The 18,210-nt window shown below is 41.5% G+C and overlaps 1 protein-coding gene across 3 annotated transcripts in view; it reads left to right on the top strand.

The window, feature by feature from the left end:
• The window catches only part of FAM13C (family with sequence similarity 13 member C), a 153,801-nt gene that overhangs the window by 70,540 nt on the left and 65,051 nt on the right, over positions 1-18,210 (top strand). For all 3 annotated transcript variants that reach the window (XM_052639918.1, XM_052639919.1, XM_052639920.1), the window contains exon 5: positions 9,468-9,525. In XM_052639918.1, coding sequence (XP_052495878.1) covers positions 9,468-9,525 — 58 coding nt within the window. The remainder of the gene's footprint in view (positions 1-9,467; positions 9,526-18,210) is intronic.

Here is an 18,210-nt window from a genome sequence, read left to right on the forward strand (position 1 = left end):
TGCGCATCACAAATAGCCCTCAGTTTCCTAAATGCTCCCTAGAGGGCCTACCACTGCCTGCTTAAGAAATGCCAATCTTCATGATTGGTAGTTAAAACCATGTTTTACTGGAGCCTTTACTTATGTGGGCACATGTTCATAATATAGTTGTACGTGAGGAAAAAGCAATTACATGACAGTAATGTCCCTCTGAAAGTTGAGGCAGAAAACTGAAGAGACTAGGCTGGGGCTTGAGGGGGGTCATGAGAGTGAGCAGAGCTGTCTGGAATGGAAGCATCTGCTAGAGCACTCTGCCCCTTGGGCTAAGCACTGCCTGCCCGAGACTGGGTATCTGATCACCCTGCCCTGAGTGAGTGGACATGTGAGATGGTGGAGGCGGGGAGCTTTGTGTCCCACTCATCAGACCAGGGGGTCCTCTCAGCGTGATGAATAATCATGCATTATTGGGACCTCTGGACCTGCTGGCGCTCCAATCCCAGACTCAGCCTCCTTCCCTCTCCCAGGCCCAACACTGTGAGCCTGTCTCACTGCTCGATTATTCTCCAGGCATCAGTGTTTTCTGGCGATTTCTGGGCTCTATTCCAGCCCACTCAGCTGAGGTGCCTGTCCCGCCTTTTATTTGGAGTTTCTCAGAGCATCTCCAGGGACTTAGCTCTTCCTTCTTCTGGACTGTGTCCCCTGGGAGGCCCATCCAGAAACACTGGGTCACTCCTGTAACCCCCGAAGTCCCTCACCTGCATCCTTCAGCCACTGGTCTCTTCCCAGGTGGATGACGTGAACCTTCAGGGCAATGTTTCCCATTTGGGGTTGCCCTGGAGTGCTTGTTAATTTCATATTCCCAGTGCATGCCTTGGGAAATCCTGACTCAGTGAGTCTGGGGCCAGGAATCTCTGTTTTTATTAACAGTGATTGATTCTAGTCTTCAGAGAAGTACAAGATGGGAGATAGGCTTAGGTCCCAGTTTCCAGAGGGCTTGTTCCTGGGGATCAGTCCCGACACCCATGTCGTCTCTGTGGGAGTTCATTGGCCTGGACACGGAGATACATGGGGTAGGGGGAGTCAGTGTACAAATAGCTCTCAACTTAGAGTTCTGTTTTTCATCAGCCGTCTCTTTGAACATCATTTTGAACTCTGTCCTTTGGTTTCTTTCTCTTTGGAGTTGGCTGTGCAATATTTGATCTCAGTCCTTCAGCATGGAAATTTGGTAAAAACCAGTGAGAGAATGTCTTTAATACAGCCTACACCCCACAGGGAAAGGAACTTCTTACTTGGTGGTATTGGAGGTTGTTATTGTTTCTAATAATATTACTGGAATTTCTTGGCATCTTGTCCGTGTCTGTATATGGAGTGATTGTTTGTATATAATGAATATTGTGCTCAGAGGGGTGTCCTCTTGGGATACACCTTTTGTTTTCAGAGGAGTTTCAGGAAACAGCAGCCATCCAGCCCGCAGACAGTCATCCGGGTATACATTAGCATATCCTGTGTTGTTTTCTGATACAGAGGCTCATCCAAGGCAGTGGAATATCTTGAGTTTTAAGATGTGACCTGTGGTAGGCACTGTTTAGTTTTTGGGTTCTAATTCTTTATGAAGGACTCTGAAAAGTGTGTTTCATGCTCTGCTTGTACTTTCTGCCCAGATTTTCTAAACGTGTGTTAGAAAGTCACTTGCTCATCTGTAGCAGGTCTCCTCAGCAAAAAATGTGTCTGCTTGTGGGGATAAGAGTCAGCCCCTCCTGCTACAGGTGGAGGAGGGAGGGTGAGTTTTATCCTAATCCTTTTACACACTGAGGAATATACTGGAATTGGCAGCCACTCATAGCCCTGGAACTAATCCTTTATTAGCAAACCGGTGAGTGCCAACTATGTACCAAATGCCAAGATTAGCTGCAAACATAAAACATTAAACAAGCCTCATATAATCCCTGTCCCTTGGAACTTCCCATCCTGAGAAAGAGACAATTAAATAATTAGACAGATACACAGTTAGGGACTGAGATGTGCTACATGGCAGATGTGAGAGACCAGAGTACAGTGAGACCCGTGAAAGGGAGACCTGATCGGCATCTGGTATCTAGAGGTTGCGTGAGTTACTAGGAGAGGAAGAGGAGAGGGAAGAGTGTTGTGGACACAGGGGCAGCGCATATGATGGCCTGAGGTGGAGAGAAGCGTGGAGGAGGAGATCGGCATGAGTCAGGTTTGAAGAAGTGTACTGATGCCACTCCTTCAGGATGTCACAGGGTGTTTGAAATATTTTGATCTGTAAGTGTGCAGAAAGTTAGCAACAAGGTTGCCATGTGGGCATTGGTTTGGAGAAGGTGGAGGAGAAGTAGTAAGAGCAGGAAGGTAGCCCAGAAGGCAGATGATGGTGACGTGGCCTGAGGTAGTGGCAGGGGGAGGAGAGAGGTCTGATGTAAACGTGATTTGGGGTAAGAAACTGAAGGACTTGGGATCGGCTTGGCCTTTGGACTTGAGGGAGAGGAGAGCATCAGATGACTCTCAGGTGTCTTCCACCAGTGATTTGGATAGATGAGGAAGCTTTTTACTGAGATAGGGAACATTTTTGTCTGCTAATTTAATTACAGAAAGTTGATATAAATCTAACATACTATGCTAAAATACTGCTTCTTCACAAATTATCACATTTCGGGTTTGACATTATCCATCAGCCAAGAAAAACATCTTAATGCTTCGTTCACTTAGCTGTTTTGAATTTCAGTCTGCCTGCCGGGAGATGGTCACTGCAGGATGACCCTGCAGGCTGACTCAGCACAGGCTTTAGGGTCCTAGGAGTGAGGGAACATCAACAGATTGTAGACAAGTTGCACTTCCACAGGCTAGCCACAGTTTTGTAGTCACACAGCCCAGAAAAATGCCCTTTTAAAATCAGCACGCAGCTGTTTTATGTTCCTCCGGAAAGTGTTTTGACTTGTATCATCGCAGTGGTCATCGTGGTGGCGATGGTGGTGTTGGTGGTGGTGATGGTGTAGTGGTGATGGGGCTATTGGGGTTGGGGGCGATGGGGACTGGGGGCATCAGTGCTGAGAGCCATATCAGATTTTGAAGAGTCCAGCCTGCAGTTTCCCACTCCCTGGGCCTGGACTAGAGGGCAGGGCTGTGTTGGAGCTGGCAGGATTGTACATGCTTCAAGCACTCCCTTTAAAGCTCTTAAGAAAAAGGGAATTTGAGATACCTAGCTTCTGTTCCGGTTCTTCTCTTTTCATTGTTAAATATCTCTAGTGAGAAGTTTCCATTTCTGTTTCCTCATCTGCCGTGACCTTTATCTCTTCTGATCCACTGGCCTTTTTATTTCTCTGCTTTCATTTTCATTACCTCTGGATGACTTGGAGATTTTCCGGCAGCGTGAGCTTGGGCAGTCCTCCTGCACACCCTGTTCTCACTGCCTTGCTTGCTTTTTCTCAGTAATATTTAGCATCTGGTGCGTCACAGATCACTGGTTTACTTCTTTAGGTTCTCTCTGCTTCTGTGAGAATGTAAGTTGCATTGACACAGAAACTTGTTAATTCATTGCTTTATTCCCAACACCTGCAGTAGTAATACTTGACATAATTTGGTGTTTAATAATTGTTTAGTGAATGGAAAAATTATTTAATTGCCTTATCTGTGTCCTGTTGGGTCACATAGCTCTAATAATGCTAAACTCTTGTGGTTACTATGAGGATTAGATGAAATAATATAAGTACAGTGCCTGGTATTTCCCTGAAATTGTTAAGCTTTTCACTCCTTTTGTAATTTGTTGCAGTATAGCTGATTTACAGTGTTGTATTTAATGTCTCCTGTATAGCATTGCGGTTGTTCAGCCGCTCAGCCATGTCCAAATCTTTGCGAACCCATCGATACCAGGTTTCCCTGTCCTTCACCAACTCCTGGAGTTTGCTCAAACTTATGTCCATTGAGTCAGTGATGCCATCCAACCATCTCATCCTCTGTTGTCCCCTTCTCCCCCTGCCCTCAATCTTTCCCAGCATCAGGGTCTTTTCCAATGAGTCAGTTCTGTGCATCAGGTGGCCCAAGTATTGGAGTTTCAGCTTCAGCATCAGTCCTTCCAATGAATATTCAGGGTTGATTTTCTTCAAGATTGACTAATTTGATATCCTTGCAGTCCAAAGGACTCTCAAGAGTCTTCTCCAATACCACAGTTCAAAAGCATCAATTCTTCAGTGCTCAGCCTTCCTTATGGTCCAACTGTAACATCTCTACATGACTACTGGAAAAACCGTAGATTTGACTATAAGGACCTTTGTCAGCAAAGTGATGTCTCTGCTTTTTAATAGGCTGTCTAGGTTTGTCATGGTATTTCTTCCAAGGAACAAGCATCTTTTAATTTTGTGGCTGCAGTCACCATTTGCAGTGATTTTGGAGCCCAAGAAAATAAAGTCTGACGCTGTGTCCATTGTTTCCCCATCTATTTGCCATGAAGTGATGGGACTGGATGCCATGTTCTTAGTTTTCTGAATATTGAGTTTTAAGCCAACTTTTTTCCTCTCCTCTTTGACTTTCATCAGGAGGCTCTTTATTTCCTCTTTGTTTTCTGCCATAAAGGTGGTGTCATCTGCATATCTGAAGTTATTGATATTTCTCCTGGCAATCTTGATTCCATCTTGTGCTTCATCCAGTCCAGCATTTCGTATAATGTACTCTGCATATAAGTTAAATAAGCCAGGTAACAATATTAAGCCTTGATGTACTCCTTTCCCAATTTTGAACCAGTCCATTATTCCATGTCTGGTTCTAATTGTTGCTTCTTGACCCGCATACAGATTTCTCAGGAGGTAGGAGAGGTGGTCTGGTATTCCCATCTGTTTAAGAGTTTCCCACACTTCGGTGTGATCCACACAGTGAAAGGATTTAGCTTAGTCAATGAAGCAGAAATAGATGTTGTTCTGGAATTCTCTGCAGATGTTGGCAATTTGATCTCTGGTTCCTCTGCTTTTCTAAATGCAGCTTGTACATCTTGAAGTTCTCAGTTCACATACTGTTTAAGCCTAGCTTGGAGAATTTTGAGCATTACTTTGCTAGTGTGTGAGATCAGTATAATTGTGCAATAGTTTGAACATTCTTTAGCATTGCCCTTCTTTGGGATTGGAATGAAAACTGACCTTTTCCAGTCCTGTGACCACTACTGAGTTTTCCAAATTTGCTGGCATATTGAGTGGAACACTTCCACAGCATCATCTTTTAAGATTTGAAATAGCTCAACTGGAATTCCATCACCTCCACTAGCTTTGTTCATAGTAATGCTTCCTAAGGCCCATTGACTTCACATTCCAAGATGTCTGATCTAGGTGAGTGGTCACACCATTGTGGTTATCCAAACTGCTAAGGTCTTTTTTGTATAGTTCTGTGTATTCTTGCAACCTCTTCTTAATATCTGCTGCTTCTATTAGATCCATACCATTTATATCCTTTATTGTGCCCATCTTTGCATGAAATGTTCCCTTGATATCTCTAATATTCTTGAAGAGATCTCTAGTCTTTCCCATTCTATTGTTTTCTTCTATTTTTTGCATTGTTCATGTAAGAAGGCTTTCTTTTCTTCTTGCTATTCTTTGGAACTCTGCATTCAGATGTATATATCTTTCCTTTTCTCCTTTGTCTTTTGCTTCTCATTCTTTTCTCAGCTATTTGTAGGCCTCCTCAGACAACCATTTTGCCTTTTTGCATTTCTTTTTCTTGGGGATGGTTTTGATCATTGTTTCCTGTTCAGTGTTCTGAACCTCCTTCCGTAGTTCTTTAGGCCCTCTATCAGATCTAATCCCTTGAATCTATTTGTCACTTCTACTGTATAATCGTAAGGGGTTTGATTTAGGTTATACCTGAATGGTCTAGTGGTTTTCCCTACTTTCTTCAGTTTAAGTCTGAATTTGGCAATAAGCAGTTCATGATCTCAGCCACATTCAGCTCCTGGTCTTGCTTTTGCTGACTGTATAGAGCTTCTCCATCTTTGGCTGCAAAGAATATAATCAGTCTGAATGGTATTGACCATCTGGTAGAGTCATCTCTCGTGTTGTTGCAGTAGGGAGTTTGCTATGACCAGTACGGACTATGCTGTACAGCATAGAGAGTGGGATGCACATATAGAAACACTGTTTTCTATATTCTTTTCCCTTGTGGTTTATGACAGGTTATTGAACACAGTTCCCCATGTTAACCAGTAGAACCTTGTTGTTTATCCATCCTATATATATTAGTTTGCATCTACTAATCCCAAATTTCCAATCCCTCTCTCCCCACCCCTACCCCTGACAACTACAGGTCTTTTCTCTATATCTATGATGTTTTTTCTGTTTTGTAGATGTGTTCATTTCTCTCATATTTTAAATTCCACATAAAGAGTTATCATATTGTATTTGTCTTTTTGACTTACTTTACCAATCTCTAGGCCCATCCACGTTGCTGCAAATGACATTATTTCATTCTTTTTAATTCCTCTTTTAAAGGAGTATTATTCCTGTAAGACTTCTTGATACTCTTTTTCCTTGTATCCTCTTTTTTCTTCACTGTTTAAATTGTTGTCCTCGTTGGCTTCTTATCTCCTTAGTGATGCTTCTGTATTTTCTTCATGGTTCTTCCTTCTGTGCCCTAGCTGCCAGATAGCTGCCTAGTGGCCCTGAATAAGTATGACTCAGCTTTTATCTCTTTCAGCTTATTTACTCATGAAGCTTCAATTATTATTTTTAATTATGCCATTTCATCATTATAATTTATAATTCTGTTGTGTTTTTTACATTTGATCAAACAGTGCATGTGTTACATTTAATACACCTACCAGTTGCTATAAATGTTTTTCCTGAACTGTCCTTCACATCCTGAATTATCCTGTGACATACCTGATATCATCTTCACTTGACAGATGAGGAAACTGAGAGTGAGAGAGGTTAATATCTTGCCCATGAGTACCCACACCAAGTTTAAGTGGTAGATCCGGAAGTCATTCTCGGGTCTGGATCTTTCTGTTTCTTCCTCACTTCATCCATGCATAAGGCATGTAGTGAGCGTGTGCCATGTGCCAGGCAGCGTGCTAGGCTCTGGCCACACTGTGAGAAACTGATGCACAGCCTGGGACCACCGTGCCTCACTGCTACCACTGCCCTTGCTCTCCAGAACACACTGTCAAGTGCCCTGTGCTGGGTGAGCCCTGCCCAGGTACTCTCACTTCCCTGTTTCATCCTTACTTCAAGCTTCAACTGTCTAAGTAACAATTCACGAATTGCCTTTCTTCATGCAAGCCACCTGCTCTCCCCTCCAAAATGACCTATTTTTTCTATCTTATTACCCCATCTCTTTCATTCAGCACTTTCAATATACATCCAAGACCTCTTGGTGGCGTTCTCCTTGAAAATATTTCTTTCATCTGTCTCTCCCTCCCCATCTCCTCTCCACCATTCTAATATCAGCTCCCATGTCCTCATTTCTTGATTTATGAAAGCCTCGAAGCTGGGTTCTAATTAGTTTTATTCTCTGCTTCAGAATCCACTAGACTCTAAGTTTCCTAAAGGCCTAGAGGGCTGTTCCTTGAGTCTGATTTCCAGAGCACTGTCCAAGTCACACGAGAGACATTCAGATGACTACTAAAGCATCTTTGATGTTTAGATCACAGTTCTCAAACCTGATCTGGGGTTTGTCTGGAGATGACAAGTAGCTTTCTTGGAAGGTTATGAGAGGTATTACATGTAGCTGTTGTCTGCATCTCAGTAATATATATTGTATATTTTAAACCAACTCTTATTTCTGCTTTCTTCCATTAATGTTTGCTCCCATGTAATTTTTTCCCCATCTGCTGGCATCAGAGCAGACATTCATGGTTGAGAACTGATAAATACTCCTTCCGTTAAAGAACACAACTCTTCCATTTCTTTCTGGTGGTGCTGCCATTACTCCATAGAAACACAGTTTGAGAACCACTTTAGGTTACAGAGAGGTTATGAGCTATTCAGAATTTTAGATATTCTTGGATAGGCCAGCTTCATGCCTGTCCCCAAGAGGGTTTCTCCCATTTTGCAGGAAAAAGCTACTGTGTATTTTCTGAAGCCTTGGAGTCACTGTTTGTGTCTTAGGCAACTGGCGGGCAGAGGATTGGTGTGCCAGCGTTTTCTTCCTCACTTTCTTGGCTCACCTGGTCCATCTCTCCATGGATTCATGGTTGGGACCCTTAATCTTGTCTCATACCCAGGAGGGATATTTGTGCAGACATGGTCAACATCAGTGTGACCATCAAATTCTGTTTTACCATCTCCTCCTTTTTCTCGTTAGAAGTAAATTGTTTGCACAGTTAGCAATACTCATGGAGTGAAAAAAAATTTTGTTCTTAAGAATATTTTGAAGACATTAGACTTGTGGCATTTCTAAATGTGCATCATTACTTTCAGAAATCATTCATCTAGATGACCATTCAGAGGACATATATGCTTTCTTCAGAACTCAAATGAAAGCAGAATAAGTAATTGTAAATAATTCTGTCCTAGAATAAATCTTTTTGTAAATGACTTAACACTGACTACAGCTTTTATTCCTTAACATAACAGGCCTTTTAATAAGGATAATAACTATAATTTAATATATGTATTATATAATAGCATGCAAACTGCTGCAGAAAATCTTTAATGTTATGTAATAGATGCCATTGGACCATAGCACTTGATGAATCATGTTTCGGAGCTAAACATCTGCCAGTAGTGGAGTTTTGTTGTTTGTTTTTAAACTTAAAAACATTTATTCGGAGTAGATTTGCCTTAAAGTCTTTTTTCTTCAGTTGGAAACTGAAGTGCAAAACCTGGCTTTACTGTGTTGCACAGCAATTGCTATAGCATTTATTTTGTTGAGTAAGTGATAGAGTGAATTTCCAAAAGCTGTCTTCAATGAACAAATGGTATCTTTCTGTAACAACTGTATCAGATCACATTTGATCATAAAAATACTGCATTTGCACTGGGTTTGGAGGACTCAGCAGTGTATAAAATGGACAGTCACTGATTCCTTGGAGCTTACATTTTAACGTGGAAATGCAAATAAGCAGCATAACTTTAGGTAGTGAGAAGCCCCATGAGGAAAATCTAAAAGCAGTGTGTTAAAGACTGAAGGGGAGGAATAGTTTGGTTAGAGAGAGGAGGAGGGACTCATTGGGAGGTGACACCGGAGCCGAGTTGATGGTCCATGCTAGGCAGTCAGCTTTGTGAAAATCTAGGGGGAAAGCAAGTGTGAAGATTTGAACAAGGAACCAGCGCTGTGTGTTCAAGAAACGAAAGGCCAGCGGCTGGAGGTTAGGGGACAAGGTGAGCGTGGCGGGAGGTGAGTGTTACAGATCATTATGAGGAGTCTGGATTTTGTTCTTCAGGCAATGGGACACCACTGAGGGTTTTTAACAGGACTGTGGCCAAATCTGCAACAAATGTGCATTGTTGAAAGGCTTCTTTTAAATGGCAATGCTTTTTCTTTGTATCTTACAGAATAGAACAGAGGGCTGCCATTTGGCCAAAAGATGAAACTCAGCAGGACTTCGATGAGGTAGGTGCACTCACTGTGGTTTTTATGAATGTGAATTAGCCAATCATGAAAAGTATTATTCTTTTTCCTAGTACTAGAAACTTATCCTGGTTAAAACTTTAAATATTCTCGCTCTTAAGAGAGAATAAGAGCTTATTTTTCTTGCAGTGCTTTGGGTGCTGTTTCCCCTTGCTCTGGAACAAATATATTTAAAATATTATTTGCAAGACTAATCACTGTGTCTTGGACCAAAACCAAGGCCAGCAGTCATTTCATTACACTTCTTCCAACTTTGCTTCAGGATTGTACTACGGCTGTGAGAGTTAATGTTTATAAAATTTTCTCTTAATTTTATTTTATCTTCCCCTCCTGCTTTTTCTAATCCCTTTTTCAGTCTCAAATATGATCTTGCTTACTATTTTTCCTCAGAGCATGATACAGCTTGGTGTTGCAAAATGGTCTTCTAATAAATTTGAGACATTGAGGCCATATTTTCCAATTCAAGTGGTTTCCCACTGAACTGGACATCACAGTGTTAATGTTTGTTCTAGATTTTCTTTGAAATATGTAATTTAATTCTCCCATTGGAAATCACTATAATGTAATTAGGGTCCCTTTTTTTATGAATGCCTTTGCTTTAGTCATTGGTGTGGAATACTCTAATTTCTCTTGCCCCATTGTATAATTAAGGAAAAGTGGGTGTTATATCTGATTAGGATCATGTCAAAAAAGAATGTAGAGACTTGATGTTCATAAGCCAAGAAGAGAAATGATGGGCTTTAGGCAAATTGTTTGTCATTTGGTGCCATCTCTCTTCTGTCTCCAAAAAAAAAGACAATTAATTGAACTTAGGTGATTATATTTTTCTTTAAACTGTTGAACCTGGCATAAATGAATAACTAAAAGTAAGCTGGGTTCCTGATTAAACCCAGTTAAATAAATTACTGAAGTTGTGGACAGTGTCCTAAGGATCCTGCTTGTTATTCTTTTGTGCATTGTTACAGGCTTCAGATTCCACAATCTCACTTGTGGTAAGAAGAGTGGAAAAAAAAGTTTGAGGGAGAAGAGGCAAGAGCTTGAATCAATGAACACAGCTGTTTGCCCCACTGGGAAAGAAGCAAAATGCTAGTTGTAAAGAAGCACCTATTTGTCTTGACATAAGCAAATAGAAAGATGAAGTGATTGTAAGAGTCAACTTGTGATAGGTTTCAAGTTTATGGGAAAAACTCTGATTTGTGAGCTGGAGTCCCATGAGTCTGCTAAGACTACTTGAGCAGTTCTCAGATCACAGTTGCACAAAGCTCTATATGAAAATCTGCTTTTCTGTATTCCTTCACTATATTGTATTTGCACATTACATGAAATGTGCCAGTTCACTGCCCTGAGATTACACGGGTACAAGAGTGCTGAATGAAGACAGGCCTCTGAAAGAGCAGTCAGCGCCATATTGTAAATGTGGGCTCTTGCATGAGAAAACTGGTGCTGCTGATCCAGACTTGATAACAGTGTGTGCTCAAGTGCAACTGTTCCAGTAAGGGAGTAAATCATATGTGCAGATCATGCTGTGATTATGATTGAGGGGCTGAAGGAAACCCGAGGAGCACACACTGAGGAAACGTGAACAGAAGCAGCTCATGGTCCAAAGCCATGCCAGGAGAACTGACTCATTCAAACTCATGGATGGAGACATCCTACAGAATGGGCATGTGGTAAACGTGATCTTCCCTAGCTTTTCCTAACCTTAGAGACTGCCAAACTCTCATATGGAAGAACCCCATAATAATATTTCTTTCGGCAACAGTCTTATGGAACACAGGTGGGAGATAATACTTTAGTATTTTTAATGCAGATAGAAAATACATATAGAAAAGTGTACATATTGTAAGTGTACAGCTGGATGAATACTCACAAAGTGTGTAACCAGCGTCAAGTAACAGAACATTGTTAGCATGCCAGGCACCCTTATTTAATTCTTTCCGATCGCTCTTCCCCTAGAACGATAACTATTCTCTGGACTTAAGTAGATTTGTTTTGTCTTTTGTTTGTTTGCTTGGTTTTTGAACTGTATGTACTGTATATACATGGACTGTATGTACTCTTTTGTGTCTGGTTTCATTTACTCAGTAGTATGTGTGTGATTCATCTATGTTTGGTGTGTAGTTTTAACTTTGATTCTCCTTGCTGTAACCCATTGTATGGTTGTGTCTAGTTTTTGACTCATGATCAATTGCAACTAGTTGTAATTTTTTAAAAGAACTATCTTTCAGTCTCTTTGTACATTTGATATTTTATAGGAGTATTCCTTCCATCTCTGAGTGGAAGTGTAAGGAAGAATGTTTTGTTGTGTTAACCATCTTTGCTCTTTGACCCTTTTGTTTATGTACTACCCTCTCCAAAACACAGCCTTCTAGTTCTTTCAAAGAACTCACTAGTTCCATATCTGCTCTCTTCCATTCTAACGTGTAAGTCTAAAGAAACAAAAAAAAAGTTTCTCTTCTTAAGTCTTTCTTGAATTTGTTACAATACTGATTCTGTTTTATGTTTTGGTTTCTTGGCCTCAAGGCACATGGGATCTTAGTTCCCTAACCAGGGATTGAACCTGTACTCCATTGCATTGAAAGGCAAAGTCTTAACCATTGGACAACCAGGGAAGTCCCCCCAAAATGTGTTTCTTGAGCTTTGTAAGAAGCATAGTCCACAAATATTTTCCAGATGTTTTTGTGGACCCTAAGGTTGTAATTGTTGGTTATAACAATTTTAAGGTGTTACTGTGTTTTCTACAAAGTTCACATCTGGTATTTCATAACTACGTCTTAAGCTTCTTAATTCCACTTGCTCAGATGAGGCTCTGCTGTGTTTGATTCCAGAGCTAGTAGTTGACCTGAGCTCTCCTCTGTACAGTAAGGTAATACATGATGTCAAGTAGCTACCTATAAGCATCCATCTGTGTGTGTATTCCTGATAGCTTCCCAGTGAACTGAGAAACTCACTTCTCATTTTCACTGGGATGAGTATACATTTAATTCCTGCCAGCCTCACTTTTCTTCTGCCACTCTCAAGCTCCCAGTTTTTGACCATGTGTCTCTCAATAGGATTTGCCTCTCCACTCCACGAGCTTTGGTGTCTCTGGGACTATACTATAGGAGCTGATTTCTGGAAAACTGATTGTGTCCATTCTGGCATTGACCTGAGCTTTCTGACTCTGCCTCTGTATGACATCTGGAGATTTTATTTGTTGGAGTCCCCTGGATCCTGGTTGGAAATTATCTGCCTGTATAATACATAAGAAGGTTTTGTTTGTTGTGGTATCCTGTATCTTGATTGGAAAATATTCTTGACTTGAGATCTGTCAAAGTCTAATTCACCATAATCCTTGGTTTTGTTTACCCTTGTCTATATAATCATTCGGAGAAGGCAATGGCACCCCACTCCAGTACTCTTGCCTGGAAAATCCCATGGACGGAGGAGCCTGGTGGGCTGCAGTCCATGGGGTCGCTAAGAGTCGGACACGACTGAGCGACTTCACTTTGACTTTTCACTTTCATGCATTGGAGAAGGAAATGGCAACCCACTCCAGTGTTCTTGCCCTGGAGAATCCCATGGACGGGGGAGTCTGGTGGGCTGCCGTCTATGGGGTCGCACAGAGTCGGACACGACTGAAGCGACTTAGCAGCATATAATCATTAAGCAGTCAATAGTTCAAAAAGTTGCTTGAAGGATAAAATGAGAAAAAATACTGTTTTCCCTCTCCATGTCCTAGTAGTTCCCACTACTGGCTTCAGTTTCAATTAAGAAAGATTATAATAGCCAGGACATGGAAACAACCTAGATGTCCCTCAGCAGATGAATGGATAAGAAAGCTGTGGTACATATACACAATGGAGTATTACTCAGCCGTTAAAAAGAATTCATTTGAATCAGTTCTGATGAGATGGACGAAACTGGAGCCGATTATACAGAGTGAAGTAAGCCAGAAAGAAAAACACCAATACAGTATACTAACACATATATATGGAATTTAGAAAGATGGCAATGACGACCCTGTATGCAAGACAGGAAAAAAGACGCAGCTGTCTATAACAGACTTTTGGACTCAGAGGGAGAGGGAGAGGGTGGGATGATTTGGGAGAATGGCATTCTATCATGTATACTATCATGTAAGAATTGAATCGCTAGTCTATGTCTGACGCAGGATACAGCATGCTTGGGGCTGGTGCATGGGGATGACCCACAGAGATGTTATGGGGAGGGAGGTGGGAGGGGGGTTCATGTTTGGGAACACATGTAAGAATTAAAGATTTTAAAATTAGAAAAATAAAATAAAATTAAAAAAAAAAAAAAAAAAAGAAAAAATAACAATATATGAGGAAAACTAATGGATCTCCCCTTCCCTGAGAACACTTCCCCTATTTGGTCCTCATATTACGTTTCCAACTCCCAAACTGCATACCATAAATCATCACATCAGCTGCTTTTCATTCTTTATTTGTGAAATTGAGGCAAGTTTTGAATTGGGTTAACTCTAGGAGTGCTTTCAGTTTTAACACTCACTGTTTCTGCTTTTTACCCCCCTAGTGCTTATAGGATTTAGTCATGGGTTCCCATGAGGGATAGAATGAGGCAAATTGTGCCCCTTTTTGACTGTATATGCACATGTCTAAGTGTGGGGCTCCATGTGAAGGGTTTGATTGTCTTTTTATTACCATCCATAGTTTAGCATATAGATACATTCTGCCATCAAGCCTTGTTAGACCTCTAGATGGTCTTACTATTTTGTTTTAGATGTGGTTCTCCCTCAAAACTGTCTTAATTTTGAGGAAATTGTCCAGCAAGAGGCTTCTTTAGGTCCTTAATGCTCCTCAGTTGGCTGAATGGTATTTTTTTTCTGTAGGACCAGGCAGCTGTATTTTTCTGAGATACAAACCCAGTCTACATGGTTGGGCCTTTAGATCAGAATTGACTGATAGTTTTTTTTTTTTTTTCCTTCTAGTTTCCTTGTGACTGAAAGTCAATTCAAGCTGGCTTTCATAAACAACAGGATTTTATTGATTCACACACCTGGAACTTTACTATCAGGATAGATTCCACTCTTGGCTAGATCCAGGGATTAAAGGCTTGTCAAGTAGACAGCATCTTTCCATTTCAACTCTACTTTTCTATATCGACTTTATGTTTAGATTGACCCCTCTCTAAGGATATGTTATTCTTACAGCTAGTAATCCCAGTGTATATTAGTTTTCTATTACTGTGTAACAAATTGCCAGAAGTTTAGTAGCTTCTCTCTTTTATTAGTTCACAGTTGTGCAGATAATAAACTTGGATAGACTCCATTAGACTCTGCTCAAGGTCTCACAAAACTGAAATCACGGCATTGGCCATGATAGATTCTTATCTGGAGGTTCTGAAGATGAGTCCATATTCATGCTCATTTACTGAATGAACTTCCTTGAGCTTGTAGGACTGTAGACCCCATTTCCTTGCTGGTCAGCATCTGGGAGTAGCTCTCAGCTTCTTTCTAAAGGCTGCCTGCATTCCTTTTCACCTTGGCCTCTACATCTTTGAGCCAGCAGCACCAAATCCTTCTGTCCTCCAAATCTTTGATGTTATAATCTACCAGCTAAAAAAAAGCCCTCTGCTTTTAAAAGGCTCACCCTGGTTGGATCAGGCCCACTGAAGCAATCTCTGTACCCTTGGTCACCTGAGTTAGGACTTCGATTATATCTGCAAAATCTCTTCAACATAGCATCTAAATTAGTGTTTGATTACATAACCAGTGCACAGGAATCTTGGGGACCATCTTTAAAATTCTGCTTATAAGAAATGAAAATAGAGTCCTTTCTACTCTGTAAAGTCTCATACTTGAGTCTCATTTATCTGACTTGGGACCTGTAGCCCATTCTTGAACCAATCACTGTGACCTTACAGTTTGAAATAAGCTGATTGGCTAGAGATGGGCACATTTTCCCACCTGGGATCAGAAGATGGGTAAATGGATGCTGGGATGCATAATATTGGTCTCTGGAAACCTGATATCCAAAGTCATCTGCCTGTATGACACCACCGTGGGGTGCCATTTAGCTTTTTTTCTGGTATGGTTTCATGGGTGAGATGAAGTGACCTTGCTTCCCTACTAGCATTTCTTTCTCAGCAGGAATGGTGCCCTGTGATTCATTAATTTTAGCCACTTTTCTTGTCAGTGTCAACAAGGACATCCTGCAGTCAACATTGTCATGGTGTGAACCCTGGTTTTCTTCCCCAGTGGGATGAACTGCCCAGCAAAGAGACTCTGAACTGTTGCATGCCTGGTTTACTTTGCCCCCTCCTTCAGAGGCAACTCTCTAGCCTGATTTCTAGTTTCCAGGGGAAGCAGGTTTGTAGTCATGGCCCTCAGGGGACCTTAGTGTGGCACTGGCAGGAAAGGTAGAAGCCATGCTAGCTGCTCCCCTGTCTGGGGATTAAGCTGGAGAGGCTCCGGGGGTGTCGGGCTGAGCAGAGAGGTTGTAGCCGGACTCTCTGTAACTGGCCCACCTGTGTTTGCCTTTAGCCTCGCCATCGCCCACACTCCACGCAGCTTTGTCCTGCCCGCCTTTGCCCCTTCCTTTGGCATGGCATCTCTGTCCTCTCTCCTTTCTCGCTTTTACGTTTACTCGTCTTCATGCTGCTAGTTTCTTGTTCTCTCACCCAAGGCTGGAAAGGACTGTGTCTGATTCATGCCTCCCAGGTGTCAGCCTGTGTGGCACTTTCTTTGCTTTGTAGCTAAAGGAGAAATATAAGAACAATGTAGTAGTGTTCTATGAAGCTAAAGTTGATGAACACCTCTGTCATTAGAGATTGTTCTTAAAAATTTCATCTTGTGTTTATCCCTATCTGTATCTCTCTGTCTGTCTGTTGGTCTACCCATCTATCCATCTGTCCATATCCATCTGTCTATACAACTATCTATTTTCCCATTTCTATTTGGCAAAATATAAAGTTGACAAGTTTTATGATATAGTCCACTCCCCAGTAGCCCCTGACAGATTAAAGAAAAATATTTCTGCTCATCTTAAGACCAAAATTTTGCTGAAAGCTTTAACTTTGGGGATATTTTTTCTAAGGAGTAGTGCTTTCAACAGTTTTTATTGGGAAGCAAATGTGTACCCAGCTGTGGGTCTGGACTGCTATGGTGTGTGGGGGCTGCAGCAGAAAGGGAACTTTGTCATCCCTGCTTTCCAAGGATTTAGAAGGACACACATCAACTTAGTATCCTAGACTCTGGTCTTGCTAGCGTTGGTATCTTTTCCCTTAGGATATTGTTGTCTTTCCTAGGGCTATAAAACTCAGATTTTAAGGCAGGTAAAAGCTTAATTTTCTTGTTTTCTAACGAGATACTAGTATTTGAGGAAATGGCTAATGGTTTCCAGTGTCTTTAAAGACATGGGTTGGTAACTTATTTCTTATGGCAAGTGATTTTATAATTTACAGTGGGGTGGTTATTGATTTCTAATATTCATTGAGTTTTAGTAATTTCTAAGGAGTTAAGGTAGTCTCAGAAAAGAATTAAGTGCCCGTGGGCCAAGCTGATTGGATGATTTTCCTACCGACAGAGAAGGAACAAAGGTAAATTTGGGGTTAAAAGCCCCAGTGGTCCCTGTACTGTGCATGCATCCTACTGAATTTAGTTTTTAAGCCAAATATTTTTCAGAGCTTAAAAAAGACTAGAACTTAAGTAGCCACAGAGAAGTAATCGTAGGGACTACAACATGGACTCGATTTGTGGACTCCCGCCGAAGGGATATATAATTGATGTTCTGGAAAAAAAAAAGGCTTGTTAGGGCAGCTGTCTGTCTTAATGCCTGTGCCTTTGTGCTAGAAATTACAAAGAGAAACTACTAAAGTCCATTCCATGAGTTGTTCATGTCTCATTCTCTAGAAAAGCTCAGAATTTTGAATTGAAATGTGAGTTCATAAAACTGTATTGGTCTCTCCTAAATATCTTGTTTTTATTGTTCACTTAGTAAAGTGAACATAATGCTATCACAAAGAGGTGTAACTAGGTACAGGACTCCCTCTTCCTCAGCTGAAATCAGGTCATCTGGCTGGAAAAAAATTTGGTTTGGGTTATCGTGTGTGGTGGCAAGATTATCCTTGTTTTACAAAGATGTGCTTCTATTATCAGAATAGGACCTGGATCTTCTCAACAGAGGACTGCTTGGAGTGGATGGCTCCTTTTCCTATACTGAGTCTCTGTTGGGTAGCGTAGGACAGTGAGGGAACAAAAACACTGTTCCTGGGACAGTCGCCAAGCAGGCGACCAGGGCAGCATTTAGAGTGGGTCAGGTCCCGAGGGAATAGGGCCGTGTTTCTCAGAGTCTGGACCTTGGACCTCCTGCATCTCAGCGCCCCTGCTGCAGACCGCAGAATCTGAGTCTGTCGCTGCCCGGGAGAACACATCTTTAACTAACTCCCCAGTGATCGTGAGCATTTTAAAATTTCTGAACCAAGGCAGCAAGGAGGCTTGAAATGGAATTCTCAGAAGGGCTTCCCAAGTGCTATGTAAAGGGTCCAGGCAAACAAAAGACCGTCTACAGTGGCAGTTTCTCTAATGGTTGGCTCCTGTTTTGCTCATTGTGCGGGCTTCAGCAGTGAACAATGGCGGCATGCTTCCAGCCCTTCTGGAGCTGCGAAGAGCCAGTAAACAGTAGAGAAAGAAATAAAATTCCATAT

The sequence above is a fragment of the Budorcas taxicolor genome, chromosome 5, assembly GCF_023091745.1.
Source record: "Budorcas taxicolor isolate Tak-1 chromosome 5, Takin1.1, whole genome shotgun sequence".
Lineage (NCBI taxonomy): Eukaryota > Metazoa > Chordata > Mammalia > Artiodactyla > Bovidae > Budorcas > Budorcas taxicolor.